The sequence below is a fragment of the Corvus cornix genome, chromosome 4, assembly GCF_000738735.6.
Source record: "Corvus cornix cornix isolate S_Up_H32 chromosome 4, ASM73873v5, whole genome shotgun sequence".
In the NCBI taxonomy this organism is placed as follows: Eukaryota; Metazoa; Chordata; class Aves; order Passeriformes; family Corvidae; genus Corvus; species Corvus cornix.
Genome location: NC_046334.1, coordinates 67,673,953 through 67,701,127, shown reverse-complemented (window position 1 = coordinate 67,701,127; position 27,175 = coordinate 67,673,953). Strand labels below are relative to the sequence as shown.

General features: G+C 41.6%; 1 protein-coding gene across 2 annotated transcripts in view; it reads right to left on the bottom strand.

Annotated features, from left to right (window-relative positions):
- Positions 1 to 26,526, bottom strand: part of KDM3A (lysine demethylase 3A) — a 30,402-nt gene extending 3,876 nt beyond the window's left edge. The window contains exons 1-23 of one of the 2 annotated variants that reach the window (XM_039550603.1): positions 26,444 to 26,526; positions 25,855 to 26,043; positions 23,195 to 23,344; positions 20,927 to 21,037; positions 19,259 to 19,361; positions 18,500 to 18,624; positions 17,947 to 18,019; positions 17,778 to 17,866; positions 15,466 to 15,617; positions 13,916 to 14,487; positions 12,462 to 12,663; positions 10,809 to 11,023; positions 8,001 to 8,153; positions 7,678 to 7,773; positions 7,218 to 7,345; positions 5,345 to 5,531; positions 4,692 to 4,858; positions 3,724 to 3,960; positions 3,163 to 3,334; positions 2,154 to 2,244; positions 1,467 to 1,597; positions 537 to 656; positions 311 to 450 (exon numbers count right to left, since the gene is read on the bottom strand). In XM_039550603.1, the coding sequence (XP_039406537.1) occupies positions 311 to 450; positions 537 to 656; positions 1,467 to 1,597; positions 2,154 to 2,244; positions 3,163 to 3,334; positions 3,724 to 3,960; positions 4,692 to 4,858; positions 5,345 to 5,531; positions 7,218 to 7,345; positions 7,678 to 7,773; positions 8,001 to 8,153; positions 10,809 to 11,023; positions 12,462 to 12,663; positions 13,916 to 14,487; positions 15,466 to 15,617; positions 17,778 to 17,866; positions 17,947 to 18,019; positions 18,500 to 18,624; positions 19,259 to 19,361; positions 20,927 to 21,037; positions 23,195 to 23,344; positions 25,855 to 26,025 (3,585 nt within the window). In that variant the 5' untranslated portion in view covers positions 26,026 to 26,043; positions 26,444 to 26,526. Of the gene's footprint in view, positions 1 to 310; positions 451 to 536; positions 657 to 1,466; positions 1,598 to 2,153; positions 2,245 to 3,162; positions 3,335 to 3,723; positions 3,961 to 4,691; positions 4,859 to 5,344; positions 5,532 to 7,217; positions 7,346 to 7,677; positions 7,774 to 8,000; positions 8,154 to 10,808; positions 11,024 to 12,461; positions 12,664 to 13,915; positions 14,488 to 15,465; positions 15,618 to 17,777; positions 17,867 to 17,946; positions 18,020 to 18,499; positions 18,625 to 19,258; positions 19,362 to 20,926; positions 21,038 to 23,194; positions 23,345 to 25,854; positions 26,107 to 26,443 lie in introns of those variants that run through there. The other variant, XM_039550601.1, reaches the window with a different exon arrangement.
- Between the last annotated feature and the right edge of the window lie 649 nt (positions 26,527 to 27,175).

Below are 27,175 nucleotides of genomic sequence, written 5' to 3'. Positions count from 1 at the left end.
TTCTAAGAATGACCAAATTAAACTGTGCTTTTCTTTAAATCTAAACCAGCTATTTTCTTGTTCACTATGTAACATTACTCATCTATGAGAAAAGTGGGCAGGAGGAGTAGCTACATACAAGGTAACTTCAAGCTTCAACTCTCCACCCTTTTCAGATCCTACAAGACTCATGGCTCTGGACAAGTTTTGTCTTGGATACAACTCAAGTACTTGTTTCCAGAATAACTGGGATATGAAGGAGAAAAGCCTAAGGATAGAGACTTGCAAGCCTACACAGCCTGAAGACCAGTTTTTAAGGTTAACATCTTACCTTCTTAAGGAATTCCCGGATTTTCTCTGTATCTTTGGCAGCATAAATGTGCCACAGAGCTCCAGGCTTTTCTCGGCTTTCAGTGAAACGCTTAATTGTCAGTTCATCAGAGTCACCATCCTGTATGGTCTTAAGCACTTCTGTGGGGAGTCAACACGAGCAGTTACACGAAAGGATCTGCCCTCCAGCCACAGAAATATCCCCACAGACACCACAAAGATTTTACCTTCTTCTTGATCAGCCTGGCCTTTGGGGATCCCCACGTAAACCATGACATTGGCTGCATCAGACACATCCAAGTGAAGGTTTGTTGTGCCGTATTTCCTGTCCTCTGGTGTTATTAAGCCTGGGGGAAGGAATCAAAGGGGGGGAAAAAAAAGGAGTAGCAGATCCATTGGTAAGACAAAGAAGTGTTACACCACTCTCAGCAGCACTTTCTGAAAAGATTAGAGCTCTTTTACTTCTACCAACAAATGCTTCCAGAACAGCAATATGCTTTCTATCCAGGACCTTGCTCCATCTTGTGGCTTCCCAAGTGATCTGCTGACAGGCTGGTACAGACCAATGTTATCTCTAGCTAGCCCGTATGATAAATAGAAGTCGTGTTCAAGACCTGCTAGAAAAGAGTTTCTACAGCCATTTAGAAAAAAGCACTTTCAGAAGCAGTCTCTCTTTCACTCTAAACAGCAGCTGCTAAAGGATTTACTAGCTACGATCTCTTTAATGGCCATGATGCTGCCCAATTTTAAATGTCTTTTGAGTGACAGCAGATGAACCAGCCATGGAAAAAAACTGCTCGAGAGAATAAAAGGTAAATGATACAGCCCAAAAAGGAGAACCACAAAAGCAATACAGCCAGAAGCAGCAAAACAACAAATACATGTTGCTAGCTACAGTAAAGAGGCTGTGGAGCAAGTTGATTGGGAGACTGGGAATAACTACTATTGGCTTGAAACCACCTGGACAAAAAGATATTTAATAAAATAAATCATATCATGCTCTGGACATCATTGATACCTATAGGTGAGCCAAAGTCAGGCTTTCTGATCCACAGGATTGATCAAATTGTCTACAACAGCAAGGATTCACATAATCTACAGTAAATTTAAACAGGATCATGTGGTCAACTTGACCTTTAGACTGAAAAACTCCTTACCATATGCATTGTACATCTTGGGGCCCAAATCCGGTCGCACAAAATAGTTGGGGAGTCGAGAGGCAAGGTTGAGCTTGCCACCTCTCCTGGTATATTCTGGCAATGGGATATTCTTCATCAAATCATCAAACCTAAAGTAATGCAGCAAAATTTAGCATTAGGTACTGATAAAACCAAAAGCAGACTAGAACAGACTGCAATAAAAGCTCTTTCCAGTCAAGGAAGTGTACTCCTTCCCTCAGGGGGTTTGCTGGACACCATGAAAAGGAACTGAACAAACAAAGCACACAAATATAGCAGACCAACAAATTTAACTGCTCTGGGGTAATGCTATTTCCTTGTGTAATCATGTCAAGGAATATCAAACAGCCTAAGTCCACATACTTAAAAATGTTTGGCCAAAAAGTAAGCTTCAACTGAACTCAGATTTATAAGGGATCCAGGCTTTTAGGAGCAGATTTAGGTACTCACTTTACTTGGCAACAAATACAATGAACTACGTAAAAATTTATCATGAAACTTGTGCAGGATTTCCATTTATGTCAGGCATCTCTGAGAAACAGAACTGTTCACATGTCACCAACTCCTGCTCAAAGCTGAAGCAGGTATCAAAATGTGACAGGTATTCCTACTTTCCACTATTTTGGGGGTGTACCACACAAAAACATTTCCTCTGGAAATTCATACCGAGAGGGCATCATATCTCTGAAGTCTTCTCCTGGAGGCCAGTCCTTAAGCTTCAATACCATTGGCTCACCCTCTTCTGTTCTCAGGCGACCTAATGTGAAGTATTAGCAAGTTTTCATTTTTAGTAGTTGTACAACTCAGAATCCAAAGAACCAAGATAAAGAAATCCTTATCTCAGTTTAAAATCATGTTCATTCCACAACTATTCATGTAGAACCAAAGACAAACAGGCTCATCTGACACCAGAGTAGGGTATCACTGTCATGACAAACATGTTACAACAGGAGATGTCAGACAGACAAGCAGCTTTTACTGTTTCCCTGCCCAAGCACTTCCTACAATTTAGCTCAGCAACTGGTTTGTGTACCTGATGAAGCCAAACTTCTTCAAAGATCAAGTAACAGAGGAGAAAGGTGTGAGTCTTCCACCTCCCACTCTTCTTGCCCTAAGTACCAAATTCCCTCAGCTTACAACTACTTGAAACAGCAAAACAGATCCTTAGATAAGAACGTGTAATAAACAGATAAAGTAGAACTCCAAATGCAATAGCAAGTATTAATTGTCCTGGAAAATCTCAAGCTCACCTCTTCTAAATCTATTTTTATAAGAAATGACTTCAGTTCCTCAGGACCAAAAAGCACCTTCAAGTTAAAACAGCAGAACCCATTTAACTTGTGAGCACCACCTCTACATGTTCTCACCTGTTTCACTCAGCTGGAAAAAAAAAAAAGCTGACAAGTGAACTTAGCTGCTAGGAAGATCTTAAGTTTCCTCAGAATGCTTCCCCAAAAGACTAAAGGCAGCCAAACATACTCCTGAAGGAATGAAGGTTTCTATCCAGTGCACAATCCTACAAGTAAAAATGTCAGCAATGTATCCTCACCAAACTGTCCAAGGCAAAGAGAAAGCCTGAACATCCTTTACACTGCTTGTGGATCACAGGTCTGTGCTAGGGCAGAACTACTGCTGCTAAATATCACCTATTGGAACAAAGATGCACAGTACTTACTTGAAATATCTTCAAAACCATCCCAGAAATCCCCTACAGTAGCTCCAGTGATGATTTCATTGGTCCTGCAGTTAACCAGATCTACTTCCTGTTGGCCAAATTCCTTCCTAAAGGACTCTGGTCTCCAGAGGTCTGCATTTAACTTGTGATGCACTCCTGACACCATTACAGGCTAGGAAGAAAGAATATATTCTGAAGAATTATCAAACACCAAAAATTCTAACTACAACAGAGTCATACATAAAATACACTGAGCATTTGAATGCAGGCATTTTGCAAACTAAATGCTCAGCCTGTCCTACCAGAATTCTGCCTTACCATGCATCTGAGCATTCCTTGTTTCAAACTGAGGCAGCTTTTTATACAGAGCCATAATTTCAGCACTGTGTTTAGAAACTGATTTAAACAGTAAAACAGATCCTTAGATAAGGATGTGTAACAGTGTTAATGTCATTTGATGAAGGTTGAGTGTTGCTTATCACTACAGTGGCTGTACCTGTGCTTCAATGACAGGACAAAGCACATGAATTGCAAATGGAAAAAGCAGGAAAATGAAAATACCTGTCCCTGCTTCCAGCACTCCCTGAAGACATTCCAATTGCTTTCATTGTTGGGATCCTGAAGACACAACAGGCGGTTATCACATAACCAGTAGTGGGGCGTGTCAAAGCCCATTATCGTGGGCTTTATGGTCAGTCCTTGAGGTTTCTTAGGCAAGTCTGTAATGGCTCTATTTTGCACCAGGGAAGCAAAAATGTCATCAAGGATTTTGGGTGTACTCTTCAGTCCATTGTCTGTCTGATTAAAAAAAAGAAAGAACAAAAAATGAGTGCTCTTTTCTGTTGCCTTGTCCTGCAGGCTTTAAAGAAAGTATTTGCCACTTCTAAAATTTTTCACTTGAGATTACAATCATACAAACAACTGCAGAACTTTGCTGTCTAGAAATGCACCACGATTAAATGCCACTGCCATTTCTGATACTTTGTCTACAGAATTCTGGCACAACAAGTTCTGTTCTGGTTTACACCTCAGCAACACTGCAGAGACCCAGGATATGCAGCAGGGAACAGCACTTGCTTTGTATCAAAGAGCAAAACTACAGTTTTAGCAAAGAACTCTCACAGCCAGTACTTTTCCCCACCACTTTCAAGTCACATCTAAGATCAGACAAAGCCCAGAAACATCTGAAGTGAACCAGTCTACAAATGAGGTATGGGGAAGATACCACAGAAGGTTCTTCCCTCCATCTGCAAGTTCATTGGTACTTCTTTTTTAAGTCTAAAAGACATCCCAGTCAATGTACCTGCCAGATTCTAACCTAAGGAAGTTAATCTGCTTTATCACTCAGTTCCCTGTTCCTCACCAAGACTTGCTGAGACATCAAAACTGAATTAGTCCTTCCCAAATAAGGACAGAATTTTACTTACTGTGACAAGTAAGTAAACTGCCTGTGGCAGCTGTTCCCAGGTTTAGAACAGAATCTAAGCCTGGAAACAACTCAAACCTGTAGGACAGAATTTTTCCTGTACCTTTCCTGCAGAAGAGTTCAACAGATTCCGCAAGAAGCCTGTGTTGTTGTTGCTCACAGGGCTTAATATTGCACTGTTGAATGTCTGCAGGGCTGTAGCTGGCTTGGCTAAGCTAGGGAGTGTCTGGAGAGGTTTGTTTTCATTCTTTGAAATTGGTAGAAGTTTCTCTGAAATGAAAAAAGGAAAACCATGAGAAGCATATACTTTGCATTCTTTTTTCCGAAACAAGATCCTCCTACATGCATAAACATTATATATAGATCTCCTCCCAATACACACAGATAAAGTATTTCTTTCACTTAACTTTCTTCAATAAACCAAAGGTTTTAAACTCCCACATTCTAAAACAAAAAACCAAATCCAAAAATCCAAAACAACCCCACAAAAAAACAACAACAAAAAATATTCTCAAACTGAATTTTCAAGAATACTTGCATCAATGGGATTTTAATCCAGTTTTTGAAACAGAATATGCTAACTCTGCCAGGCTTCACTCCAAGCCACTGCCACGGCCAGTTCTGCAGCCCAGACACTGAACACCCATCCCAGCAGGCAGATGACCTCACTCTCAGCACAAGATATTGCTGGGTCTGACCTATATTCTTCTGACAAACAGCCACAAAGGGTTTACTCTTCACTGGCTCTGCACGTACCTTTGTTTTCTTTATTCACATTTCCACTTGTTAGGTTTGAAAACCAATTTAATGAAGGAGAAGTATTTACAGAAGCAGCTTGTTTGCTTCCAAGTGCTGACTTTAGAGGAGGATCATGTGTAGTGACTTGTGGGCTCAGGACAAAAGTGTTGTGTTGAAGGCTGGGCCTGTCTCCGGATGCCAAGTGCTGAAAAAGCAAAGCGAGAACTTGATCAGACACAAACACACCCTACTCAGAAAGGGAAAGCAAGCAGTAACACATCCAAATTCATTCTTTTAGAAGTAAAATGGCTTGGCCCTTCAAAACATGTCACCTCCACAAGAGGTCAGCATTGCAGCTCAGGATCGGGAGATGACAGATCAGCAGCATTCAGGATCTCCCAACTTCAGGAGCAGCCAGAGTTCATCATGCCTTAAGACAAGCACAGAGAGCCAAGTTTCCCAGGTGCGTTGTCTGGGATTGCTTTGGGAACCAAGTGCGGTTTTAACAGCAGTTCTGACAATTCTAGTGGTAGCTGATGCTCAGGCCAGGGCTAAGCTGGAGCTCTAGTTCAGAGGACTAAAACAGACATGGAGCATTCCTAAATTTTTCTCTTAATGTGGTAGCAGAAGTGCACTCACCTGCCAAGTCTGAGCTACACCTGCCTGAGTGCAGCACTGGCCTGGCCAGCACAGTCCAAGTGTAGGACTGTCCATCTCCTTTGCAGCTGATTTATTGGTCATTTGGAGGTTCTAGGAACAGACTAACCAGAACCACTGCTTTGCCCTGGCATTCCTGCGTGACTGGTGGCATTTCCCCTCTCTGCTCAATTTTCAGCTAAGAAATTATTCTGCTCTTTTGTCTGCCTATTGCTACGTTCTCTATTTCATCTCTCATTGACTGCTGATGCTTGGTAAGGATTCTAAACATGACATAATAGAAAATGCTTCAGACTTTAATGAGCTTATGCTCACATAACCAGTGCAGTATCTAATTCTGAAGAGGAGTAGATAAATTTAATGTAGCTGTTTATCCAGAGTCATAGGAAATCTTGATTCAGAAGACTGAAACCAGGTCAGTCATATGCTAACTTTTGATTCACATAACCATCTTCCAGACTTTTAAAACTTGACAATATTTTTCATCTCTTCTGTTCATTACTAACACCAAAATCAAATCCAACCTGCTTCTTACACTTAAAGGAAACATTTCTTTTCAAAACAAGCTTATGAATAAGCTTCAACAAAATTTAAATCACTGAATTCATCCCATTTCTTGCAAGATACTTCCAAACTAAGCTATTAATTTGTGCTCTATTTTCAAAAGCAAAAAAATACTACATCCATTTACAAATATACGGATCTTGTGGGGTTTCATGTGTTTTGGGTATTCTTTACATACAGAGCAGCAAACCTACCAGACCGCTAGAGAAATCAATGGTTTTCTACACTCCTCTAAATCTCAGTGGTTTTCATGTTTAGCTCTTTTATGAATCCCAGTGCTCTTCCACCTTATTCTTTTAGATGCTGCATGTATTTTATCTCCAGGACTCAAGGAATAGCCTACACTTCACAACCATTCCCATTCCTCTGCTCTTCATACTCTTCTCAAGTGATCTCAATCTAATCCCATTTTTTCTCTAAGTCCTCATGAGCCTTTTTCAAGGACAGGTCACTACTGAGGCTCAGTGTCAAGGGGACACAATGAGATTTTCCCCAAAACCTCAAGAACTGAACCAGAAAGATGAACAGTGAATACAAAATGTCCCTGTGTGGTGGGGTTATCACAGAGGTCAGGGCTGGCAACCTACAAAGTCAAATTAGCAGGGGTCTCAAGAACATGCAATAGACTGACACAAACTTAACTGCACAGACATAGAGGCAATAACAATACCTGTTTTGAATCCTCCTTTAGTGTTGGTTTTGATAGTGCTTTGAACTGCTTATTTGCACAAGGACAATTTGCCTTTATTCCCCATTTTGTTCTTACAGAGTGAACAATGTCACCAACATCATAGAGAGCTGAAGGGAGAGAAACGTCAGTGAGCTCACATGCAAACACAACATCCAGCAGCCACTAAGACTTTTACAGAAATTGTGTGTGTTGTGCAGATAAACAATGATATGTGAATACAGTTCATCATTAAACAAGAAGTTCTGCTACTTCTTTGTAAAGGTCAAAGATAATAAAATCAGATTAAACACACGAGCTACTCCTATCTTTGAATAATAAATGCTAAGTTTTTACCAACTTTACTACTAAAATCAAACCTCTCTCAGTACAGTATCAACAACATACAAAAGACAGCAAAATCCTACAGAACATTTTTATGCTAATCAAATATTTCCAATACCTTTTCCAGGAATTATTTGTGTAGGCATTAGATTCTCTGGTTCATGTGCTTGCCCCTTCACACACTTAAACCAGGAGAAAGTATCCGAGTCATCGTCTGCAAAACAAGACCATTACACTGTTTTGTTATTGCATCTTTCATCCTGCTCTGGAAAGCCACATATTTTACTATTACTGATATATCCAACCACAGGTCTACAACATGTCCTTGTTGGGAAGGATTTTTGTGTCTCATTTAAGGTTATCACTGACTTCCAAGTTCAATACACAGATTTTATTTCCTCTCTTCCCCCTTTGTTTCAGGTAGCAATAAGCACTCCCCACCTTCATGTGAGCTTTTTTTCCTCATCCTGTAGCAATCCACACACACCCCAAAGCCACACTTGGAGCAGACCCAGTGCAGGTTGAAGATCGTGGTGTCACAGACATCGCACATCTCGCGAACGCCACGAACCGCGCGCTTCCAGGCCACCTGTCCTGCGGGCAGCAATGGGACAGTCAGAGTGTTAGTCCAAACAAAATTCAGCATTTGAGTGTTAAATACAGTCACTTAAAAACTACAGTGATATGACTCAGACTTGGTTTTGTATTGGAACTCCAAAAAATGCTTTTGTTACAAAACAGTCCAAGCAACCAAGACCGCTTTCCTTCCTCCTGTGCAGCACCAACCACAGCTCTTAGTCCTGACATGCGTTTGCCCAAGTTGACAAGCACACTGCTGACACTCTCCTAACTGGAAATTCCACAGCTACTCTAGGAAATAAATTCAGGTACTGCTGGCAAGCTAAGCTTAATGTGGAGCTTGCCACAACCAGTCTGCCCTTGTTCTCTATTCAGCAGCATGGTGGGCAAATAGTTCTCTCTCTTCCTTTTGGGAGGTTTTATGTTTCCAAGTGTGTACCTGATCTCCTCAGAACAGTGAATTTTCTTCTCTGAAGCACTGACTGCTGCTGTTTCCTATGGACTCACTATATTCCTCTCTCCTCACCCCAAGCCACTTCTTCAGTTCACTCAAAATATCCCAAACATTGACAGTATCTTGCAAACAATTACAAGCCCTTCCAGGGTTGTATTATTTTTCTGTGAATCTGTGATTATGCAAAAATTATTTTAGCCTGATCTCCATTTCCTTATGTTGCCAGCTAGGAAACTAGACTAGACAAAAAGCACACACCTGCCTCCTCCTACCACCTTTCACACTTGTAACTTCTCTGAAACTTTCCTGCCCACAGTGTTTCTTAATTTTAAAAGCAAGTTATGAGAGACCATGTCCTAATGCATGCTAAAAAAACCATACCAGGATCCAAGACATCTGTTGTTCTTCTTCTGAATAATGTCCATTGACTAAGTATGGAACAACACTGGAATAGCTTAGCACAATTTGTTCTTAAGTAGGAGGTAAAAATTGTTTGACTACTTGCTTCAGAATTCTTCCAAGAGACACAGGTCTAAATATCATCAGCTCCATTCTTTGTCTTTTAAAAACATACACTATATTTATCATTTTCCAGGTCAACTCTCCAATTTCCCCCAAACAGGATGAAGGTTTTTTGTTCTCTTTTGAACGTCATTTCCTGTCTTTTCTGAATCTTGTCCCCTTCTACTCCTGTTTTTTTGGTTCCTCTCTGTAGTTTGATCCTGTTTCCTTTCGGCACTTGGTGGCCAAGGAACAATGTGACCTAACAAGCTGTTCTTCTACACTGGTCAATCTTTTACCACACAGGGGTTAATTCACTTAAATTTACCATAACTTTAAGTCAGGGTGGCAGAAGAATCTCGCTTTTCTCTTTGCTGACTGAGTACTCTCCCACTGAACTGTTTGAAGAACACCATATATGTAGACTGTAAATTACTTCTTCCTTGCCCAGGGCATTCAAAATAACCTCCATATTAATGAAAGTGAATTCCCTTCCCCTCACTAGTCGGGGCAATAAAATAAAAAAGGAATTAATGAGATTGTGCTCTTTTTCAAGCCAACTCCAAAACTCACACATGTCTGTGTTTTTTAAGCAGAGAATGTTCCTGGTAGCCATGCCAAGAGATGCATCCTCTGCTATTAAGAAACACCACACCCTCCCCTTTGCTTCAGGAATTCCACCCAAAGCTTCACCCTCCTGAAAGTGTTTCTGTATTCCAGACTGTATCTCACCCTGGATACAAATAATTTGGTTCCACTGGCCTGAATATGTTGCAGGTCAAGAGAACAGCAAAGCTTGCAGATTCCAAGTAGCCCAAGGTTAAGACCCCACTGCAAGTATTTCTGGAATATCTCAAGTCTTCCCTCCCCTTCTGAAGGGCATTCAAGCCTGTTCATTTTTTTTTCTTCTTTCAGAACAGTGGAGTGACTGCCAAACTGAGAGGATCTTTATCTAACGTCAACACTCCCCAAACACAGCAGACAGTGGCAATCTCCTCAACTGTGCTGCACCCCAGCCACGCACTTAAAATCCAGAAAACAAATAGAGTTTTAAGAGTCATTCTACTCCAAGAAGTGATTATGCAAGGTCATAGACTTCCCCATTTCTCTGCTCACATCTGCTACAGAAATATTTTGATGTGGCCAAACCCCTGTGTTTGAGGGCACCAAGTTTGCCCTGTCTGCACTAATTAACCTCCCCAACCAGTTACCCCTCACCAGCACCTCTCTGGTCTATTCCCAGTAGGGCTGCACACAATCACTTCTAAAAGTGCTACTAAAAACTGAAGGTGGAGGAAAAATCTCTTTTACTGACAGACAGCATTAGGTCCATGATACAATTACAATAAAATAGGACCAAAGCAATCTAACAGACCCTGTGCAAAGCAAAATCTTTGTTTCATTTACACGTCAAGAATAGATTTTGTTGTCAGCTACCTGCTGCTTTATTTAAATTTTTTGTTTACATTTTGTAACAGGCAAAGTAATTTGATAAATTGAGAAACAACTTCTGACAAAAAAGGGTGGAATTACCCTTCCCTTTCCCCCTCCCTATGAGAAACAAAGAGTTGCTGACACTGGCTCACAGTGGCACTTAATCATTCCCTCTCTGAGAATGACATTTCCAAATATATGCAATTTACTTTCACACAGAAGCTTAAAGCTTCACATAAAGCTGTGAAAACACAGACAATTTCAATACAAGCTGATCTTACTGTGTGGTTCAATCGTTGACATGACTTCCTTTTCAGATATCACCAGCTGGCAGAAGTGGTCTCCAATGTTGGCAAGGATGTACTTTGCTGTGTCCAGATCTAGACCCACAACATTTTTGGATAAGGGTAGCCACAAGCTAATAGCCTCAGGGTCGTACTTATTTGGTGTTAAGAAACCTTCCTCACGCAGTATTCCATGCTTATTAAACTGCAGCCTGATGAAAAAAAAAAGGGGGAAAAGGAGAGAAGACCCTCATCACCTCAAATGCTGTACTGGTTTAATTCATTCCATCCCAGTCAATGCTTGAGCTGCAAATGTGTGTACTGTATACCAATGAATTTACTGAAAGGTTACAACAGATATGGGTAAACATACTGGTCGCTAGCATTAAACATGTTCAATGCACTGCTTGTTTTACAGAAACACACTGAAAACATCCAGGTTTTTAGTTAGAAATCTATCTTACAACAAGTGTAGTGTTGGGGTTTTTTATTCACACAAAACCAAATCAGGTTTACAATTTTTAAAATGCACTGGCATTAAGGACCACATTTAGAGATGGCAACAGCAATAATTTTATCTAGGACTACACACAACTCTCAAGAGAGGTTACAGCGCCTTAAATATAGACTATATTTCAGTAACAATTCATTTGGAGGCAGCTGTCAAAAAACATCAAGCAAAATTTGAGTAAGATATATTCCTGAGTGATTCTGAGTAGGCGGAAAGAATGAGATCTATATTGTTAGTAGTGTCTTAAATGGCAAACATGAAGAGTTCTGCTCAGGAACCTTTTTACTAAATGCTGTAGAGGAAAGTTGACTTCTGATGACAACGTGTGCTCACTGTAGTGTTAAGTGTGGCAGGAGAACGTGTACTGGCAGCTGCTGTCATCAGACAAATGCTATCTTCAGATCTGACAGATTTCACACACAATAAAAAGGGAGAGTTCCATCAGTTTCAAGTTTTAAACTGAAGGGTTCATCTGATTTGAACTGCACTGCAAGTCTGGATTGTTACCCTGAGAGGATGAATTAGCATAGTCTGTTATGCTGGTCTCACACATCAGATTATACAAAGAGCTGCTATAGTAAAATCTCTAATCTGAGGTTAAATAGCAGATTAGTAGCACATCTGCCTTTTTTTAAACCTTTAGCAACAGAACTGAATTCTAGTGGGTGCACAGATTAAGTGTTTCCATGGCAAGCTTAAATGTCTCCAGCTGGAAGCCCAGAGCCATGTACTGCAACTCTTCCATAGCTCTGGGTTCATGGATAACCTTTCATAGGTCCAACCACAAAACTTCAGGAAACCAACGTGGAATCTACCCTCTCACTGCTATCTCCAATTCTACTGAGCTGTAGCACTCAAACTAAACTCGTTATCCTACTGGCACTCAGCCCAGAACAGCAAAATAAAGAGCTCTAAGTCCTGCCAAACTATTTTCTATTCAAATGGAGAAGTTGTATCATTTCTAAGGGCTAAAAAACCATAGATAGCCACTCTTTAGTGGGGTATATTGGTCTTATAGCTAGACACCAACAGTAAGAAGCTTTGAAACCTGAGACCATTCCAGACATGGAATTGGGGCTTTATAACCTTTCACATTTAAGGAATATTAAGGTATTTAAAGTATCCCAAGTTGTTCTTACCTTCTGAAGTGAAAGAAGCGGCAGAAGACGGTGGAATCTCTCTGCTCCTTGTTCTTGCGGTAGCTGTCCAAGCGGCATTCCCTGCACTTGTGCAGGTGAGGGGCGATGTTATTGCAGGAGCCATCCTGCACAAATGCCTCTCCACTCTGCTGCAGCTTCTTCACTTTAGCAGCGTCAGATAAAATGGACTTGCGAACAATTACTGCAGGGAAGAGCGGCCAGGATTAGAAAAGCCTCTGTTTTTCACACAGAAGTGCCAGCAAATGTATTTTAGTGATAGAAGCACGTCAACTTTTCCTCTAAGTTTCACATTACATTGAAATAAAGTTATGCTAAAAATATTTGCAGTTAGCAGAAACCTCTTCTCCAGTCAGCAGGAACTGTCTCAAGCTACAGCTCCAGTGGAGTCACACAGTCTGTGGACCCAAGCTTAAAGCTCCTTCAGCTTTTTCACAGAGGAGCACTTTGAAAGAACAGCTGCTTTTAAAGGAAGTTCTTGAGCCAGAGTTGGAATCCTGAGCAGATTAGGGCATGCAGCAACCACATCTCACAAGAAATGGGGACAGAGTACAACCTGGCCATTTCTCAGTCCTGTTTTCCCCCTTCATGATGCAACAGCTTTCAGCATCTTACTGTAACAGATGCCAAACACTTCCCTTCCTCCTACGCTGCCAGTGAGGCCTTGCAGGGGACACAACAGCAACTGCTTGGCTGGCTATGAATTCATGCTAATTATGGAACAGCACGTGGTAATCCAAGGCCAAGCAACAGGAGATTGATTAAAAAAAAAAAAAAAAAAAAAGGGTATGTAGGGGATTCCCAGAATCCTGAACAATCAGCAACACCACCTGATGAACTGCAGGACACATGACACCAGGAGTCCAGCTCCTTAAACAACCCCAGCCTTTCCTCTTCTGTCCCATGTGAGAACCTGAAGAGGTCATCAAATGGAAAAGAAGAACAAGGGTGGTTTTGGGGCTGGGTGGGTTTTAATTTGTGATGGTGGTGGTTGGGATTTTGTTTGCTTTGCTCTTGGGACAGTTTCTAAACTAAAGCCCCTCTTGAACCGGCCTTCATTGAGAACAACCACCACCTCTCACTATGTTTGTAAAATTTAGGACCATTGCTAAAAGGTAATCTCATCATGCCATCAGCATCTGTGTTCCAAACAGAACCTTGTTTTTGTAACTTCTGCCATTCTGTTCTTGCATACATTTTTGTAACAACTGATTTCTAAACATTAATGATTGGTCTGTTTCCTTTATCAGGAAAGAGTGTTTCTCAACTTTATTGCATTCCCCTCACAAAAAAAAACCACACAAGTGATTCCAGTTCCTGATTTACTCACACATACGCAAAATTAGTAATTTAAATTGTAACAAATAACCTACTTCAAGTCACTAGACAGAAACTACAAGAACTTTCAAATGACAGGAAATTTTAGAAACACTTACTATTATCCTGAACCTTGGCACTTCCAGTCCAAAAGCTTTCACTTTCACTTCTGTCACAAAGAATCTCATTCGAATTTCTTCTAATAAAAAACTCCATGTCTGCGAGTTCATCAATCTTGTTTCCTTTGTGGCTGCTGTGGCTGTTGCAGCTGCTTTGTGATTTAACCCCACACTCACTGAAGGACAGAAGATGAGCATCTGAGGTTGAGGGTCTGCAATCTAAAGTTCGCTGCAGTTCAACCATGCCACTGTCTCTGGGTATTGCTATGGAAGGGCTGGGATGCTGCAACGGTTTTACAGCAATGCATTCCTTGGGAAAGTTTGTTGTGGCCTTCATAAGAGGTTCATTAGTATTCTTCAGGTTGGTTCCTTTTTCATTAGCTGAATCAGTCAAAGATGAAGATCTTGAGGTTGTCAAAGAGGTGTATTTACCTTTTTGATCACTAGGATTTTGTGTTTGCTCTTTAGACATAAACCCCGCTTTAGGAAAGGCTGTCAGATCTTCCTTCAAAGCTTTAATTCCAGTATTAAGACAGGAAGGATGAGCTTCTGGTAGGCTTCGCCTACATGTGCTGAAATGCAACATGCAATAATTAGGGGAAAAAAAAGGTGTCAAAGCATGGCATCAGCTGCTCAATCTAGTCACACTTAAAGCTTGAAAGAAGAAATTTAGTTATTTAATTATGTGCTTTGAGTTCTGCTGTACAAGTATTTTAAATTTTGTGTGAGGCTAAAGAGGTTTGTGTTTTTCAGGTGTTTTTTCTGGTTTTGATTTTTTAGAGGAGTTATAATAAAGCTCTACACCCATGTAGGCACACACAAATTTGTGTACTGCTGTTACTCCACTACCTTCTCTCACAATTAAATAGTTGCTTCCTCGTTTTCTCCATGCAACTGCTGAATAACTAGATGCATTTCATTTGCATGTCTGTGGCAAGATTCTCAAGGAACTTCTGACTGGCACCACAACTCTATGCTGGAGACTGTAAAATCTCTCACTAGAAAACACCTTTAAAAAAATCGTATTTTCTACATTCAGCATGTAAGAGAGACAAAACTAGTAGAAAAACCCCTATAGCACTTCAAATTTGAGTTTTCCTGTCACACTATTTCTACCATTACATCCATTTTGTGACAGAACTGGGGGTAACAAAAGTTCAAAGGCACTGGTGTTCAACAGGAATACGACTGAGGACCTGCAGTTGATGTGAAAGAAAGCAGACACCTGCCTGAACATATTCCGGTTTTCTTGGGGGCAGGGGAGGAATGCATTTGACAAAGCAGGCACCACACCCATGTATCCATTTACAGATGGGGTACAATGAAGCAGTGACATTGGCCTGGGACATTGAAGGGCCACTTCCTCAAAGATAAATACAAATATGGCATTAGGAAGTAAATTATATATCCAAGGCAAGCAAGTCTAACACTTTTCTATGCTGGTATTATAGAGGAGTAGTTACTACAGCTATTAAAATGACCTGAGTTTGTTGTGCTAAGAATCAGAATTATTCTTGGAGGTAAAAATCTGCATAAAACTGCTTCCTTACCCCTGAGGAGTTTCTGCACCAAGGTTGGGTGGTGAGTTAGCTGGCAAGGGCAGGCCTGGGTGCCTTTGGTCTTTATTTGCAGGAGTACATCCCAGCAGTGCTTCACCCAGCACAGTTGGTACTGACTGCACGTGTCCCTGACTGGGAGAAACCTGCAAGGGAGATTTTAACAGTTAGGAAAATCCAGCATAACAAATTATGGCTTTGCAGGGTTCAGCTTGAAAAGAAAAAAAATACTCCTCCTACCTTGTTTAATAAAACTAAATAGACTCACTCAGTTCAAGAGATGGAAAGACTTTAAAATGTCCTTTTAAACCTTATAGGTTCCATGAAAGACTGTTGATGTTAATGCATTTTCCCCCAACTAACAACAAACTTTTTTGGGGGAAGTGCATTAAGCAAATGGAAAGGAAGACAGAAAGCCCTGCTCTTGGTAACTGCCAGTGCAACAATGCTTCTAAAGTAACTGCAGTAACTGGCAGGCAGAAATAAACTTCTGAGCTCAGCTGAAAATCCCAGAGAAAATTAAAACGGTGAAGTCTGACAGCATTACCAAAAATCTACACATGAACTTTCCTGCAGCAAGAAAACTCTTTGCACCAGGATTCTAGAAAGTGTTAAGTAAAGAAATCCTGTGTTGATTAAATCACCAGCCTAACAAATCTATAATTCATTTAGGAATACAATAGGCCTACCAAATTAGCAAGTGTCTTTAAAACAGTAGTTTTCTGTGGGGGTCCTTCCTCAGCTCCAACATCCATATTTTACTCCCACATGCTCCACTTAACTGCTGGGAAGTTACACTACAGGCTCATCAGCATCAGCTCCCAAAATATTTCCTTTTTGTTTTGGTATTACACAGCTGTCAGGCACCAAGTCAAGAGCTCAGAAATATGCTGCAGATAATTAACTCCACACTAGAAATGAGTCCTATCACATACTTATTAACAAAAAACATGGCTTCAGTTCATCACTCCCACATACTCACATCCACCAAAATCAGAGAAACAAACAGCTTCTGCTTTCCTTACTAGAAAGCACACTCACTGCAACCACTTGGAAAAATGGTTGCAAGGCATTTCCCCAAGAGTACAAAAGTGATAAATGATCCAGTCCTTTGAAGGAAGGCAGACTGGAAAATGAGAAGTAAATCACTACTTTAAGGAAAAACTATGGTAAAACAAGTTACAAATTCAGATCATGGTAATTCTTCAGCAGGGCAGTTGAAATGTGAAATACAGACCAGCTTTGTGAGTATCAAGCAGGCTGCTCAATGGCTGAATTATGCAGAAAACTGAAAAAAAGGCAAACTGAGCACCAAAAGCTGCTAAAGGCACTCAAGCATGAGCTATGGAAACACAAGACTGCGATGCTCTGTTACTCCATGCTGCCCTGCTGCCCATGCTCCCCCTCAGCAGTTAATACAGGACAGGACACTTCCTTCATTGAGGCATCTTATCCTGTGCTTGTTACCTCATGCTGGTTCTTTGTGAGGTTGTTAAAGACTGCTAATGACCATATCCAGCCATTGCCAGATCTGCACAGCTGACTCCACACAGGACTGACTGCACAGAAGCAACACAACCCCCTTCCCCTCCTTCCAGAGCTTCCTGAAGACCAGCTACTCCTGCCTAAAACACAGGTTTTGGCCTGAAACACTGGGCAAAATTACAGGGCAGGTTTGAAGTACTGTTCTTCAGCCAAGCCATAATTATTTATTTGCATTTCTACACTTAAGTAATCCAGATTGTCTTTTGCCCTTTGAGAGTTTACTTATCTCTCAGTGATACCTGGCAGGTCACTCACAAAAGAAATAAAAGTAGACATGAAAGTACTACAAAAGCCACATTCCCTTTTTGTACTGAAACAACTTTCAACTGCTCCTCATGCAGCTTCAATCCTCAAAGCATCCAAGTGCAGCTGAAGGTTTTGGGTTCAAGTACAAAATAGTTAAAGAAAGAACATGAAAAACAAAGGTTATAAACTTCAGAACTCCTTTGTGTTTTCTCCCATGGAAGAATACATGACCAGGCAGGCCAACTCCTAAGCGGGAGGAGGGGGCAAAAAACACAAAAACAAAAAAACCCAACCAAACAAAAAACCCAACAAACCACTAACTTTCAAGGCTTAGTAGCTTTGGCTCCAATTATCACAAGGCAAGATGTTCAATTCATGCCCAGACAAGCTTGAAAACTCAACAGACCCTCCAAGGGATTATTTTATTATTCTACTTTCCAATCTAATCCTTAAGATGTTTTGAGAGGTGACATAATCATTATGTAGCAGCCATATATAACAGAACAAGACATTACCTCAGGAGAAGATTTTGTGTGTTTAGCATCAATACTTCCACTGTTCTCAGATGACTTCCTTTTCACACCCCCAATTCTTTTTGATTTATCTGGAAGGGAAGGTGATCAAGATTAGTCTATCACAAATAACCTACTTTGTGTTTGAAGGACAAAAAGTAATAGGTCTTACCACATTTTCCATTGTTGTCATATATGATTTCAACATGAATTAACTCTGGATCAAGAGTTTTTAAAGCTGGAATCTTGAAAAGGAACAGGAAACACAGAAGCAGCCATTTAGACAGGTGAAACTCTATCTGAGTATATTTATCTTAGACATGGTAGCATGGACTAAGCTTAGACACTAAACTTCTAGGTTCTTTGAATACCAAGCTGAATTTAACAACATTCCATGTGACAGTGTCTCTGCATAAAAACACAAACTGGTGCTTGAGAGCACTGTCTGCACAGCACAGAGAGCAAAGAAACCAGGATCATATTTGCTTCACTCTTCCAATAAAAACTCCAGGTCTCCTTCATTTTTCATAGAAGGACATTTCTTATTTAATAATCTACCAGCAGCATAAAGAAACACTTTGGGTTATATTGTTCTGCACTACACTGTCACCCATGTTTGAAGATTACAGTAAAGACAGAAATAAAAATGGTTTTGGTGGAGATATAAATAAAAGTTTGCACCTATTCCCCAAATCTATTTGTACACCACAATAACTGGTTCCTACCTCCTGACAGTTGACTTCTAGAGTTCTTGTAGCTGGATTACCATTGACAACAACTGCTGTGAACCACTGAGTAGAAGGATCCAGGCTATAAATCCTAATTTTTGAACCAATGATATTTTTTCCACCTTCAAAATTAAAAAAAAAAAAAAAAAAAAAAAAAAAAAAAAGCGCTTAGGACAAAGAAGGCATGAAGATGACCACAGTTACCAAAATGAATTTTTCCTGTCCTTACAGTAGGGGAAATTAAAACTAAGATGCAATATTTACCTTTTTATAAGAGACATTCCCTGCATGTGCAAGCACATGACTACAAATATGCTGGTATGAACCCGGTAATTAAGAATTTAAAGCCGACAAACAAAAGTAACAATTTTAAATTTGACTAAAAAAAGAAGCCTCTATACAACACCTGGAAGTTTTCACAAACAAGTAACAAATTGGAAAAAAAATCAAGTTACTGAAGCAATAAACAACTTGATATTATTTTGCTCAAAATTACTTCAAGTTTGATATATTTCACAAATACCAGGCCACCTATAAATGCTTAAATTACTTACTCTTACTAAAGAAATACCTGAAACTTAAACATCTACAATCCTTCACATTTTGCATTCACGGCTTTGAGAGTAAAATCAGTATTTTTAAAAAGGTTTTATCCCCTAGAACAGATTACCAATTAATTAAACCAACACTGCAAGGATTTCCCTTTGGACTTGAGCATTTATTGCCAGAGCTTTCCACTCCACAGTATGTTTGTACCTTGGACCAAGCGTGTCTCATCAAGGTGTTTCTTAACCAGAGCCTGAATTTCTTCATTTACATTTTGATCATCCTTAAGAGAAAGCCTGGAACTATCCACATCCTATTTCAGGGAAAAAAAAAAAGAACAGAAGTTTCCATTCAGGGTAATGCTTTTAACAAAATCCCGCAATATTTAAAAACAAGATGGCAGCAATTCATAGAAATCCAATTCTCATTAATCTGTGTCCCATCAGTTCTAGGATGTTGGATTGGAGGCAGACATCAATTTCTTACCACTAATTTACAATAAGCATCTGCAAGACAGACTGAAGTGAGCTCTCCAGGTCCACTTTAATATTGTTCTGAAAACAGCCCAGCTTTGTTGTACTACATTGCTAATGAGCACTGATTTTAATTGAACCATCCATTCTTAACTTAGGATTTTAAATTCTCAGAAGCAGCAACATATTTGTCCTGAGCAGACACAAATGAAAATACTTTGTTTCTATTTATGATAATGCCAGGATGCAGTCCATTTAAAGACACCATTATAAAATGTTTATAGGAATGAAAACAGAGTCAGCTACATACAAATTATTCACAGTTATTCAGCATAATGTATGCATATTATAGTATTTTTTCCTCTCGAATTCTTGAATGAGAACTGATTCTGAAATGGAAAGGTCAGAGCAAGTTTCCACCCAAGACTCAAGAGTGCTTATAAGAAAATGGTTTGGGGTTGGGTTTTATCTTTTTGTCCCAGGCACTGCTCTGGTATTTGTAAGAGGCAGAAGACTGAAGAACTAGAAGTCAATAAACTCTTATTCAAGATGGCAGTAAAGCAATCTTCTCCACTGCAGTGCTGAGATAAGGATTCTGCATAAAGAGATCTCTACCCTGCTGTTGAGCCAACACAAGCAAGACAACCACCTACAACTCAAATTTGGCTTTTAGTGACTCTCTTGTCAGTTTCTCTAAAGGACTTGAGCATTTGCTGACTGTTAAAAAGTCAAAGTAGAACACTAATGATGGCACTACTTGCAGTCTCAACATGGGACATCCATTACTATTTTTATTTCAGATTGCTTACAGGTCTCAGGAATAGCTTCCTAAAAAGGCTAAATCCTGTATCTTTAGCAGATACTATTCCTTCAAACACCTGCCCAGCCAGTCACAAGGGACAATTGTTTCAACCCATCTGTACCTAACAAACTTTCCTCTGGTGCTCAATAAAGGGACTACAATTCAACCATCTCATTTACATTCTGCCCAATTCCTCATTTGTTTAGGATTAGTAGTGATGTGCTTCTGTTAAATAGCAAGATTTATGCCAGGCATTACTGTGCAAAGAGTTGCAGGAACAACAGTCCTGTTCAAAAGAAGAAAGGGAAATTATTCCAGGTTATCCCCCAACCAGCATGATGCAACTGCTGTCCCCTGGGCTGAATAACTGTCCTGGCACACTCCCTCATCCAGCTCTCCCAAGTGACCATGTCCTGAATCAGCTTCAGCAGGTTTTAAATCAGACACATTACATTCAGAACTGATATTTATGAGTCACAGAAAAACACCTACTACAAGTTTTTACCCATCTGAAGTTTGCATTTAGATTACATTAACTTGATATATCTTAAATACCAAGACAAGAAATTCATCTTTCATCTTCACAATGCCATTCAAGGTTACCTGGATGGGCGTCAAGAGGTCTTTAGAAAGAAAAACACACTTCTCTTCACCCAGATAGCGCACTGAAACCAGTGATCCCATTCCAGCTTTGTCCACTAAGGACTTGTAGGTCTAAAAAAAGTGAAAAACATGTTCTCAGAGAGTAAGAAGATTTCATCATTCATCATCTGCATTTAAAAAATTACTTTAATTTTGCTTCTATTTCTGTTAAGTTACCACATCTACACACAACTCGTGAAAACAAAACTAGTTTCCAATAAAACTTCTAATACACACCTAATGAAACAGTTACTGGACTCCACCTGAAATTAATTTCATTTATCAGCATGAATTAGGAATTCAATGTAGGTGGCTGTCATTAACAATTAATCAATCATTCATCTCCACATGAAGAATTTATTAATACAGTAATTCTAATTGTGGATATATTTCTAACAATCCTCCTTATTGTAGACTGGGGAAATAACTAGCAAATCAATGAATGCCTGCAGCATAGCTTACACTGAAGTTCTCAAAACTTGTGCAACACTAATAATACACCAAAACCTTAATTTAAGCACATGTCATGGCTTGGATAGCCTCACTGCGATGCAATGATGAAGTTGTGTTCAGGTATATCAAAGGCTTTAGCAACAGATAAGAAAGAAAAATTTCCTTCACAACCTTCTGAACACTTCCTAATACCTTCAAAGTTAAATTTTTTCTAGTGACAGTAACAGATCTGAGAGGAAAGGCACCAGGAGCCTAAAACAAAAGAAGAGGCAAGAGTAACTCCTCCCTACCTGAAAGGTGTAATAAAAGGAAATTGTTCTGATAGGGGAAGGCAGCCTTTCTTTCATCAGTCCTTCAAAAACCCAGACACTCTCTTGTGTTCACCTCAGCTAGGACAGCACTGGCAGAGGGACAGGACCCCCAGAGGAGGGAACATGAGTCTCCCCAGAAGTAACTGGGCATTCCAAGATTCCTACAAAGCTACTCCATTTGTCAGAAACACTCTCCCATATACTTAAATCAAGAAGTTGTGATCAAATTTTAAATAAATTAATCCACACACCTCTTCTGTGACCTCTGCTTTCCTTCCTTGTGTGATGATAAAGGGACAAAAAGTCTTTTTTTTTTTGCCAAGGCAAGCTCCAGCACTGGCCTACATTTGAGCCTACATCTTCCTCTGTGAAACGAGCTTTGGAACATGTACCCTGCATGAACTGACCCGTCAAACACATCAGGAGGAACACCTTATGCCAAAACTGAAGACAAGTATCCAGCAAGAACTATTCAGATACTTGGAAATGGACAACAGCTAAGTTTAAATAAGGACATTTTCAGAACAAGCTATCAGCAAAATTTAACTGTGGAACTGCTGATATTAATGCACAGCCCAGGAAATAAAATTAAGGATTTGTATTTCCTCCCATTCGATTGGGTGTTACTTCCAATAAATATCTAGATTGACTATGTTTAAAGAAAGACCAGCTAAAACTCAGCAATATGAATTACAATGCACACTTTATACCTAGCAAAGTTAATAGTATTAAAACACAGATTACAATTTCAGCATAATTCATGTTCAGCAACTTTACATGTTTGCATCCTCACTTCTTGCACTACTTTCTTGAGTAGCAATATCCAAAGTAGTCAAGTACAACCATACTGGCTGAATACATTAAGAAATGTTCCCTGTTCACCTCCCCTGGCTAATGCACCTATTCAGCCATGCATGGCAGGTACAGAAAGCTTAGTTCCCTCCTTGTACAGTGTAGCTCAGGTTTTTGTGTGCAGAAAATCTAAATCTCACAAATCATTTTTGTCAGGCGGGCATCACGTAAGTCACTTGAATTATTTTTTTCTCAGGATCAAGAATCACCACACTTGATGTAATTAACAGTACTTGAGGCAGAGTCAAAAATTTAAAAGAAAACACAGACTATCCTTAGAAACCTATTATTTACACTTTTTCTCTCTAGTCTCAAAAGGAATTTTGTGGAAGAAACAAAACATGAGACTAGAAAGAGAATGAATTAACAATGTACAGAACAGCGGTCTGAGGGAGAAGCAAAGTCATAAAAATACATTCTTGTGTCCACAGGCACAACACACCAACTTCAAATGCTGATGAGCTCTGTCAGTTCAAGCTGCACAATAAGGTTTTCTCCCTTCACAAGACACCCTAGGCTGAGGCTGCACTTGAGAAATTCACACTGGTGACAACACTGTCCCCAGAAGGTGGAACTGCAGGAGCAAAGTGAGTCAAGCCAAGAGTGTACTTGCCATCGCAGGCCACTGGACAGGAGGCATGGATTGGGTTTTTCTTTCAGCCAGCACCAGCTTTTGCTCCACCAGGAATGCTATCATCATATGGCTGTAGACTTCTATCCATCTTCGCTTTTCCCATGATTCATCATCAAATTCTACACAAATCTACAGAAAGGAAGCAAAGTGAATGAGTGACTACCTATAAAATCCAGACACATTCAACATGAAAAAGATAAAACCACCAATTCACTCAAAAATAAAAAGATCATTGAAAGTACTTATAATTCCAGCATGATTATTGCCTGTCACATAATCCAGCAATCATTAAAGCATCCAAGGCTGACCCAGTACTTTTCAAGTAATAGTCAATGTTAACTGGTTTATCATCATTACTCTCACATGAAATATTAATATCTCCATTAACTTTACAACTTCCCATCTCAAAAAGTTCTGTGCTGCTCAAGAAGAGTTAAACATGTTAACACTGTTACTGGTGTTTACAAGCAGGGAAGAATACACACACCCCTAAGAAGTCCACTAAAACGAAAGGACTGCCTACAGCAGTGGCACATGGATTTTCCACAAACTCTAAAGCACTAGAATAAAAAAGCTGGTTTTTTTCCAGAAATATTTTAAAAATACCAATCCCAAAGAATAACTTCAGCCAATTTATTGAAAGCACAAATGACAGAAGGACAGCAAAGGTGATTAAATTATGCAGTGTGAAGAAGGTAATCTCCTGTCTGCATTTAAAGGCAATTTATCCTTAAGAATTTCAGAAGCAAGTATGTAAATTTTTCAAAAGGAAAACAATTTCATGGCAAAAATATGATGGCATGACCAATGTCTCTGGGACAGCATTACCCTAATTTCAAAGGCAACATGGGAGATCAGCAAATGATTGGGAAAGACCACAAATACAACTTGGCCTGAATACAGGAACTGGAACGTCTTGGTAGAGAACTCTACTCTTGGAAAAAATCGGAACTCCCTCTTCCCAAAGAATACAGCGATCCAGCTTAAAACACATTTCACAAACAGCATAGAAATCTCAGCTGAGTGAATCTTAGTAACATTTCCTGGTGTTTTATTGTCCCTCTCATGGGAAAGGCAAGTGAAAACATGCACACAAACAGCATTACCACAGCCAGGAGTCATAGAACTAATGGGTGCAGAAATGAACTTAGTAATTTTGAGGTGCCCAGAAACAACGAAAGAGATAAGCAAATAACTACCAGAACCAGAATAGCTTGTTTTGTCTACTCCATCAGTGCTGCACACACAGGAAAACACTTGAGAAAATAATTTCAACAGCAGTTGACAACCCTTCCATACAAAACAAAAATGGAAAGAAATACTTCTATTTTTTTTACAGTAGAAATACTTACTCCCCCCTCTCAGTCCATTACTATTTTGGGTCTATCATGCTTCCACAAGAGCTGTGGGAGGAAAGGAGGTGGGATGTGTTTTGGTACAAAGTTCTCCACATTTCCATTGTCCATTCTGCAACTCCTTTAACACTTCAGCTGGAGAGCACATCAACTCGATCGCTTCTGGCAGAACCGTAACCAGCTACAAAGCTCACAATACAGTCCCCCTCAGCACCTGCTTCTTCTTTGCAGAGAAAGTCCTTAAGAGTTTTCTGCACCAACAACCTCCTCCTCGCTACAAGCACGGCACAGGGCACAGCCCCGCACCCAAAAATGGACGAAGATCCACCCCCGCCGCAGAACCACAACAACAAACTGATAACAAAGTTTACGCTTTCAAGAGCGAGTTAGAAACACCCAGAGTTTCTTTTTGTTTGACAAGGAAGGGGCGCTTCTTAGGTTAATCAGAGGTCACCAAGTTCTCACTAACAAAAAAGGGTAAAGGAGACAGTTTAAATGGAAAGATGGTGCTGCTGTTCCTGCTGTCACAGGACAGCCACCGAAGTCCTCCGTAGAAACAAGGACAGTGTTCCAGATGCCGCTGCTACAATGGAGTTTTGTCCTTGGGGAGTAAGCACTCAGTCTGTACTCCAGTAAGTGCCCAGACATGGCTGAATACTTTTAATGACTACAGCTGCCAAATAAAGCCCCGTAACAACTTCACAGTCAAACCGTAAACACCGCTTGACTTCCACACAAAATACGCAGCTGACCAATCACCCCACGTTGCAGCAACTGACTGTGTGTTCAAAAAACCACTTGGTAATCATTAATAAGAAGAGGCCACCATGCAAGAAGAGTCCGAGGGACCTCCAACACCAAGCATGAATTTGGTATGATTTTAAAACCTAAGTACTTGTTCATGACCAGCTACTGCAAGGAGCAGGAAAGAAAAGTCACCAATCCCAACAATACTGGAGAGCTTCGGTTTCAACTCTGGAAGCAAAAATCCGTTCACAACTAGCAAGACCTTAAACTACGTTTAAGAAATAAACCATAAGCATAGTGGGTGTGGTAAAAACCTGCTTTTCAAAATGCCGGTGGAAGAAAGCACATTTATAATTAGTTAAGTTCCGGCATTAGTACACGGGGGAGACTTGGGCAGGGGTGCGCGTTTCCAAGCGTGTTGGCCAAGACGCCCTCTCCCCCCGAGAGCAGCATGTGCACACACGTGTATGCACACCCACACCAACTTCCCCGGTCACACTCTCGATTTCGCAGGTCTCTCTGAAAGTTCCCGGTTACCTTCAGGTCTTGTTTGGATATGTCCGTGTGTGACACAGCCCGGATCCTGCCCGACTTCCAGGGCCATTCCGAGATGAGGCTGGCGTCCCACGTCCTGTCCTCCTCCTCCGACAGGCAGAGGAACCTCTTCCCTACGAGCAGCGACCAGCTCCCCTCGAGCCTCAGCACCATTTTAACTCATCGGGAGGCCTTCACCGAGGAAAGCGACGGAAGGAGGAGAGAAACACACAGGGCAGGGCGGTGAGCGCTTCCTCCTTCCTCTCCCGGCCCTCCCCCGCCCCCCGCTTCTCCGAGCGGCTGCAGCCGGACCCCCGGGCACCCACACGTCGCCCCCCCGCCCACAGTCCTGTTAATCACTGCTCGGGAGAGGGGGGGTGGAAAAAAGCAACAGAAGCTATTTCTAGAATGGCTGCAGCGCAGCTCCCGACCATTCCCACCCCCGCCGCCTCTTTGTTCCCTCCTCCGAGCAGCCGGAGCGCCGGGCGGCAGCCGAAGGGAGGGAGCAGGCGACCGGGCCAAGCTCCTTCCGCCTCACCAACACCCCGGCCTGCCCACCCGGGCAGCCCTCCAGCCCTGCCCCTGCCCTCACCTGCTCCCCCCCGGCCCCGCTGCCGGCGCACCCCGCAGTCACCCTGGGCACGGGTCCCGCTCCCCTCCACCCCCCCGCCCCGACCGCCGCCGCGGCCAAGCGACACTGTCGGCGCCGCGCCGCGCACACGCCCCCTCACCCGTGCGCGCGCCCCTGTCCCGCGCCCCTATTGGCTACTCCGCGGATGCAGGGCGGGGCCGGCGGGGAGCCTCCTGCCGCGATTGGCCCGGAGGGGCGGGGCCCGCGCGCCCGGCCACGCCCCCGAAACCGTTGCTCAGCAGATGGCGGATAAAAAAATAAAAACGATATATCCTTCCGCTTGAGCGCCGAGGAAAGGAGTCCCTCGGGGCCAGCTCGCGGAGCGCCCGCAGCCGGGCCCCAAGGGAGGCACGGACACGCGTTGGGCCGCGGTGCCTCCCTAGGTCCGTGTTCCCGCCTCGGCAGCGCCGAGCCTCCAGCTATAGGAACAGCGTTTGGAGGCGGCGGAGGGATCCGAAGCGAGGCCAGAGGGTGTGATACGACCCCTTATACGTGCAGCTCGCGGCGTACTCAGATATAGCACAGGGGGCGGTGGCACCTGCGGGGCGTCTCTGCGCATGCGCACGGGGGTGGGGCCAGCACCTGCGGGAGGCCCGCAGGCCGCCATCTTAGCATGCTAAGGAGGATGGGGACAGGCGGGCCCTGAGGGGCACGGGACAGGGCACGGGGCGAAACAGCACAATATAACTGCGT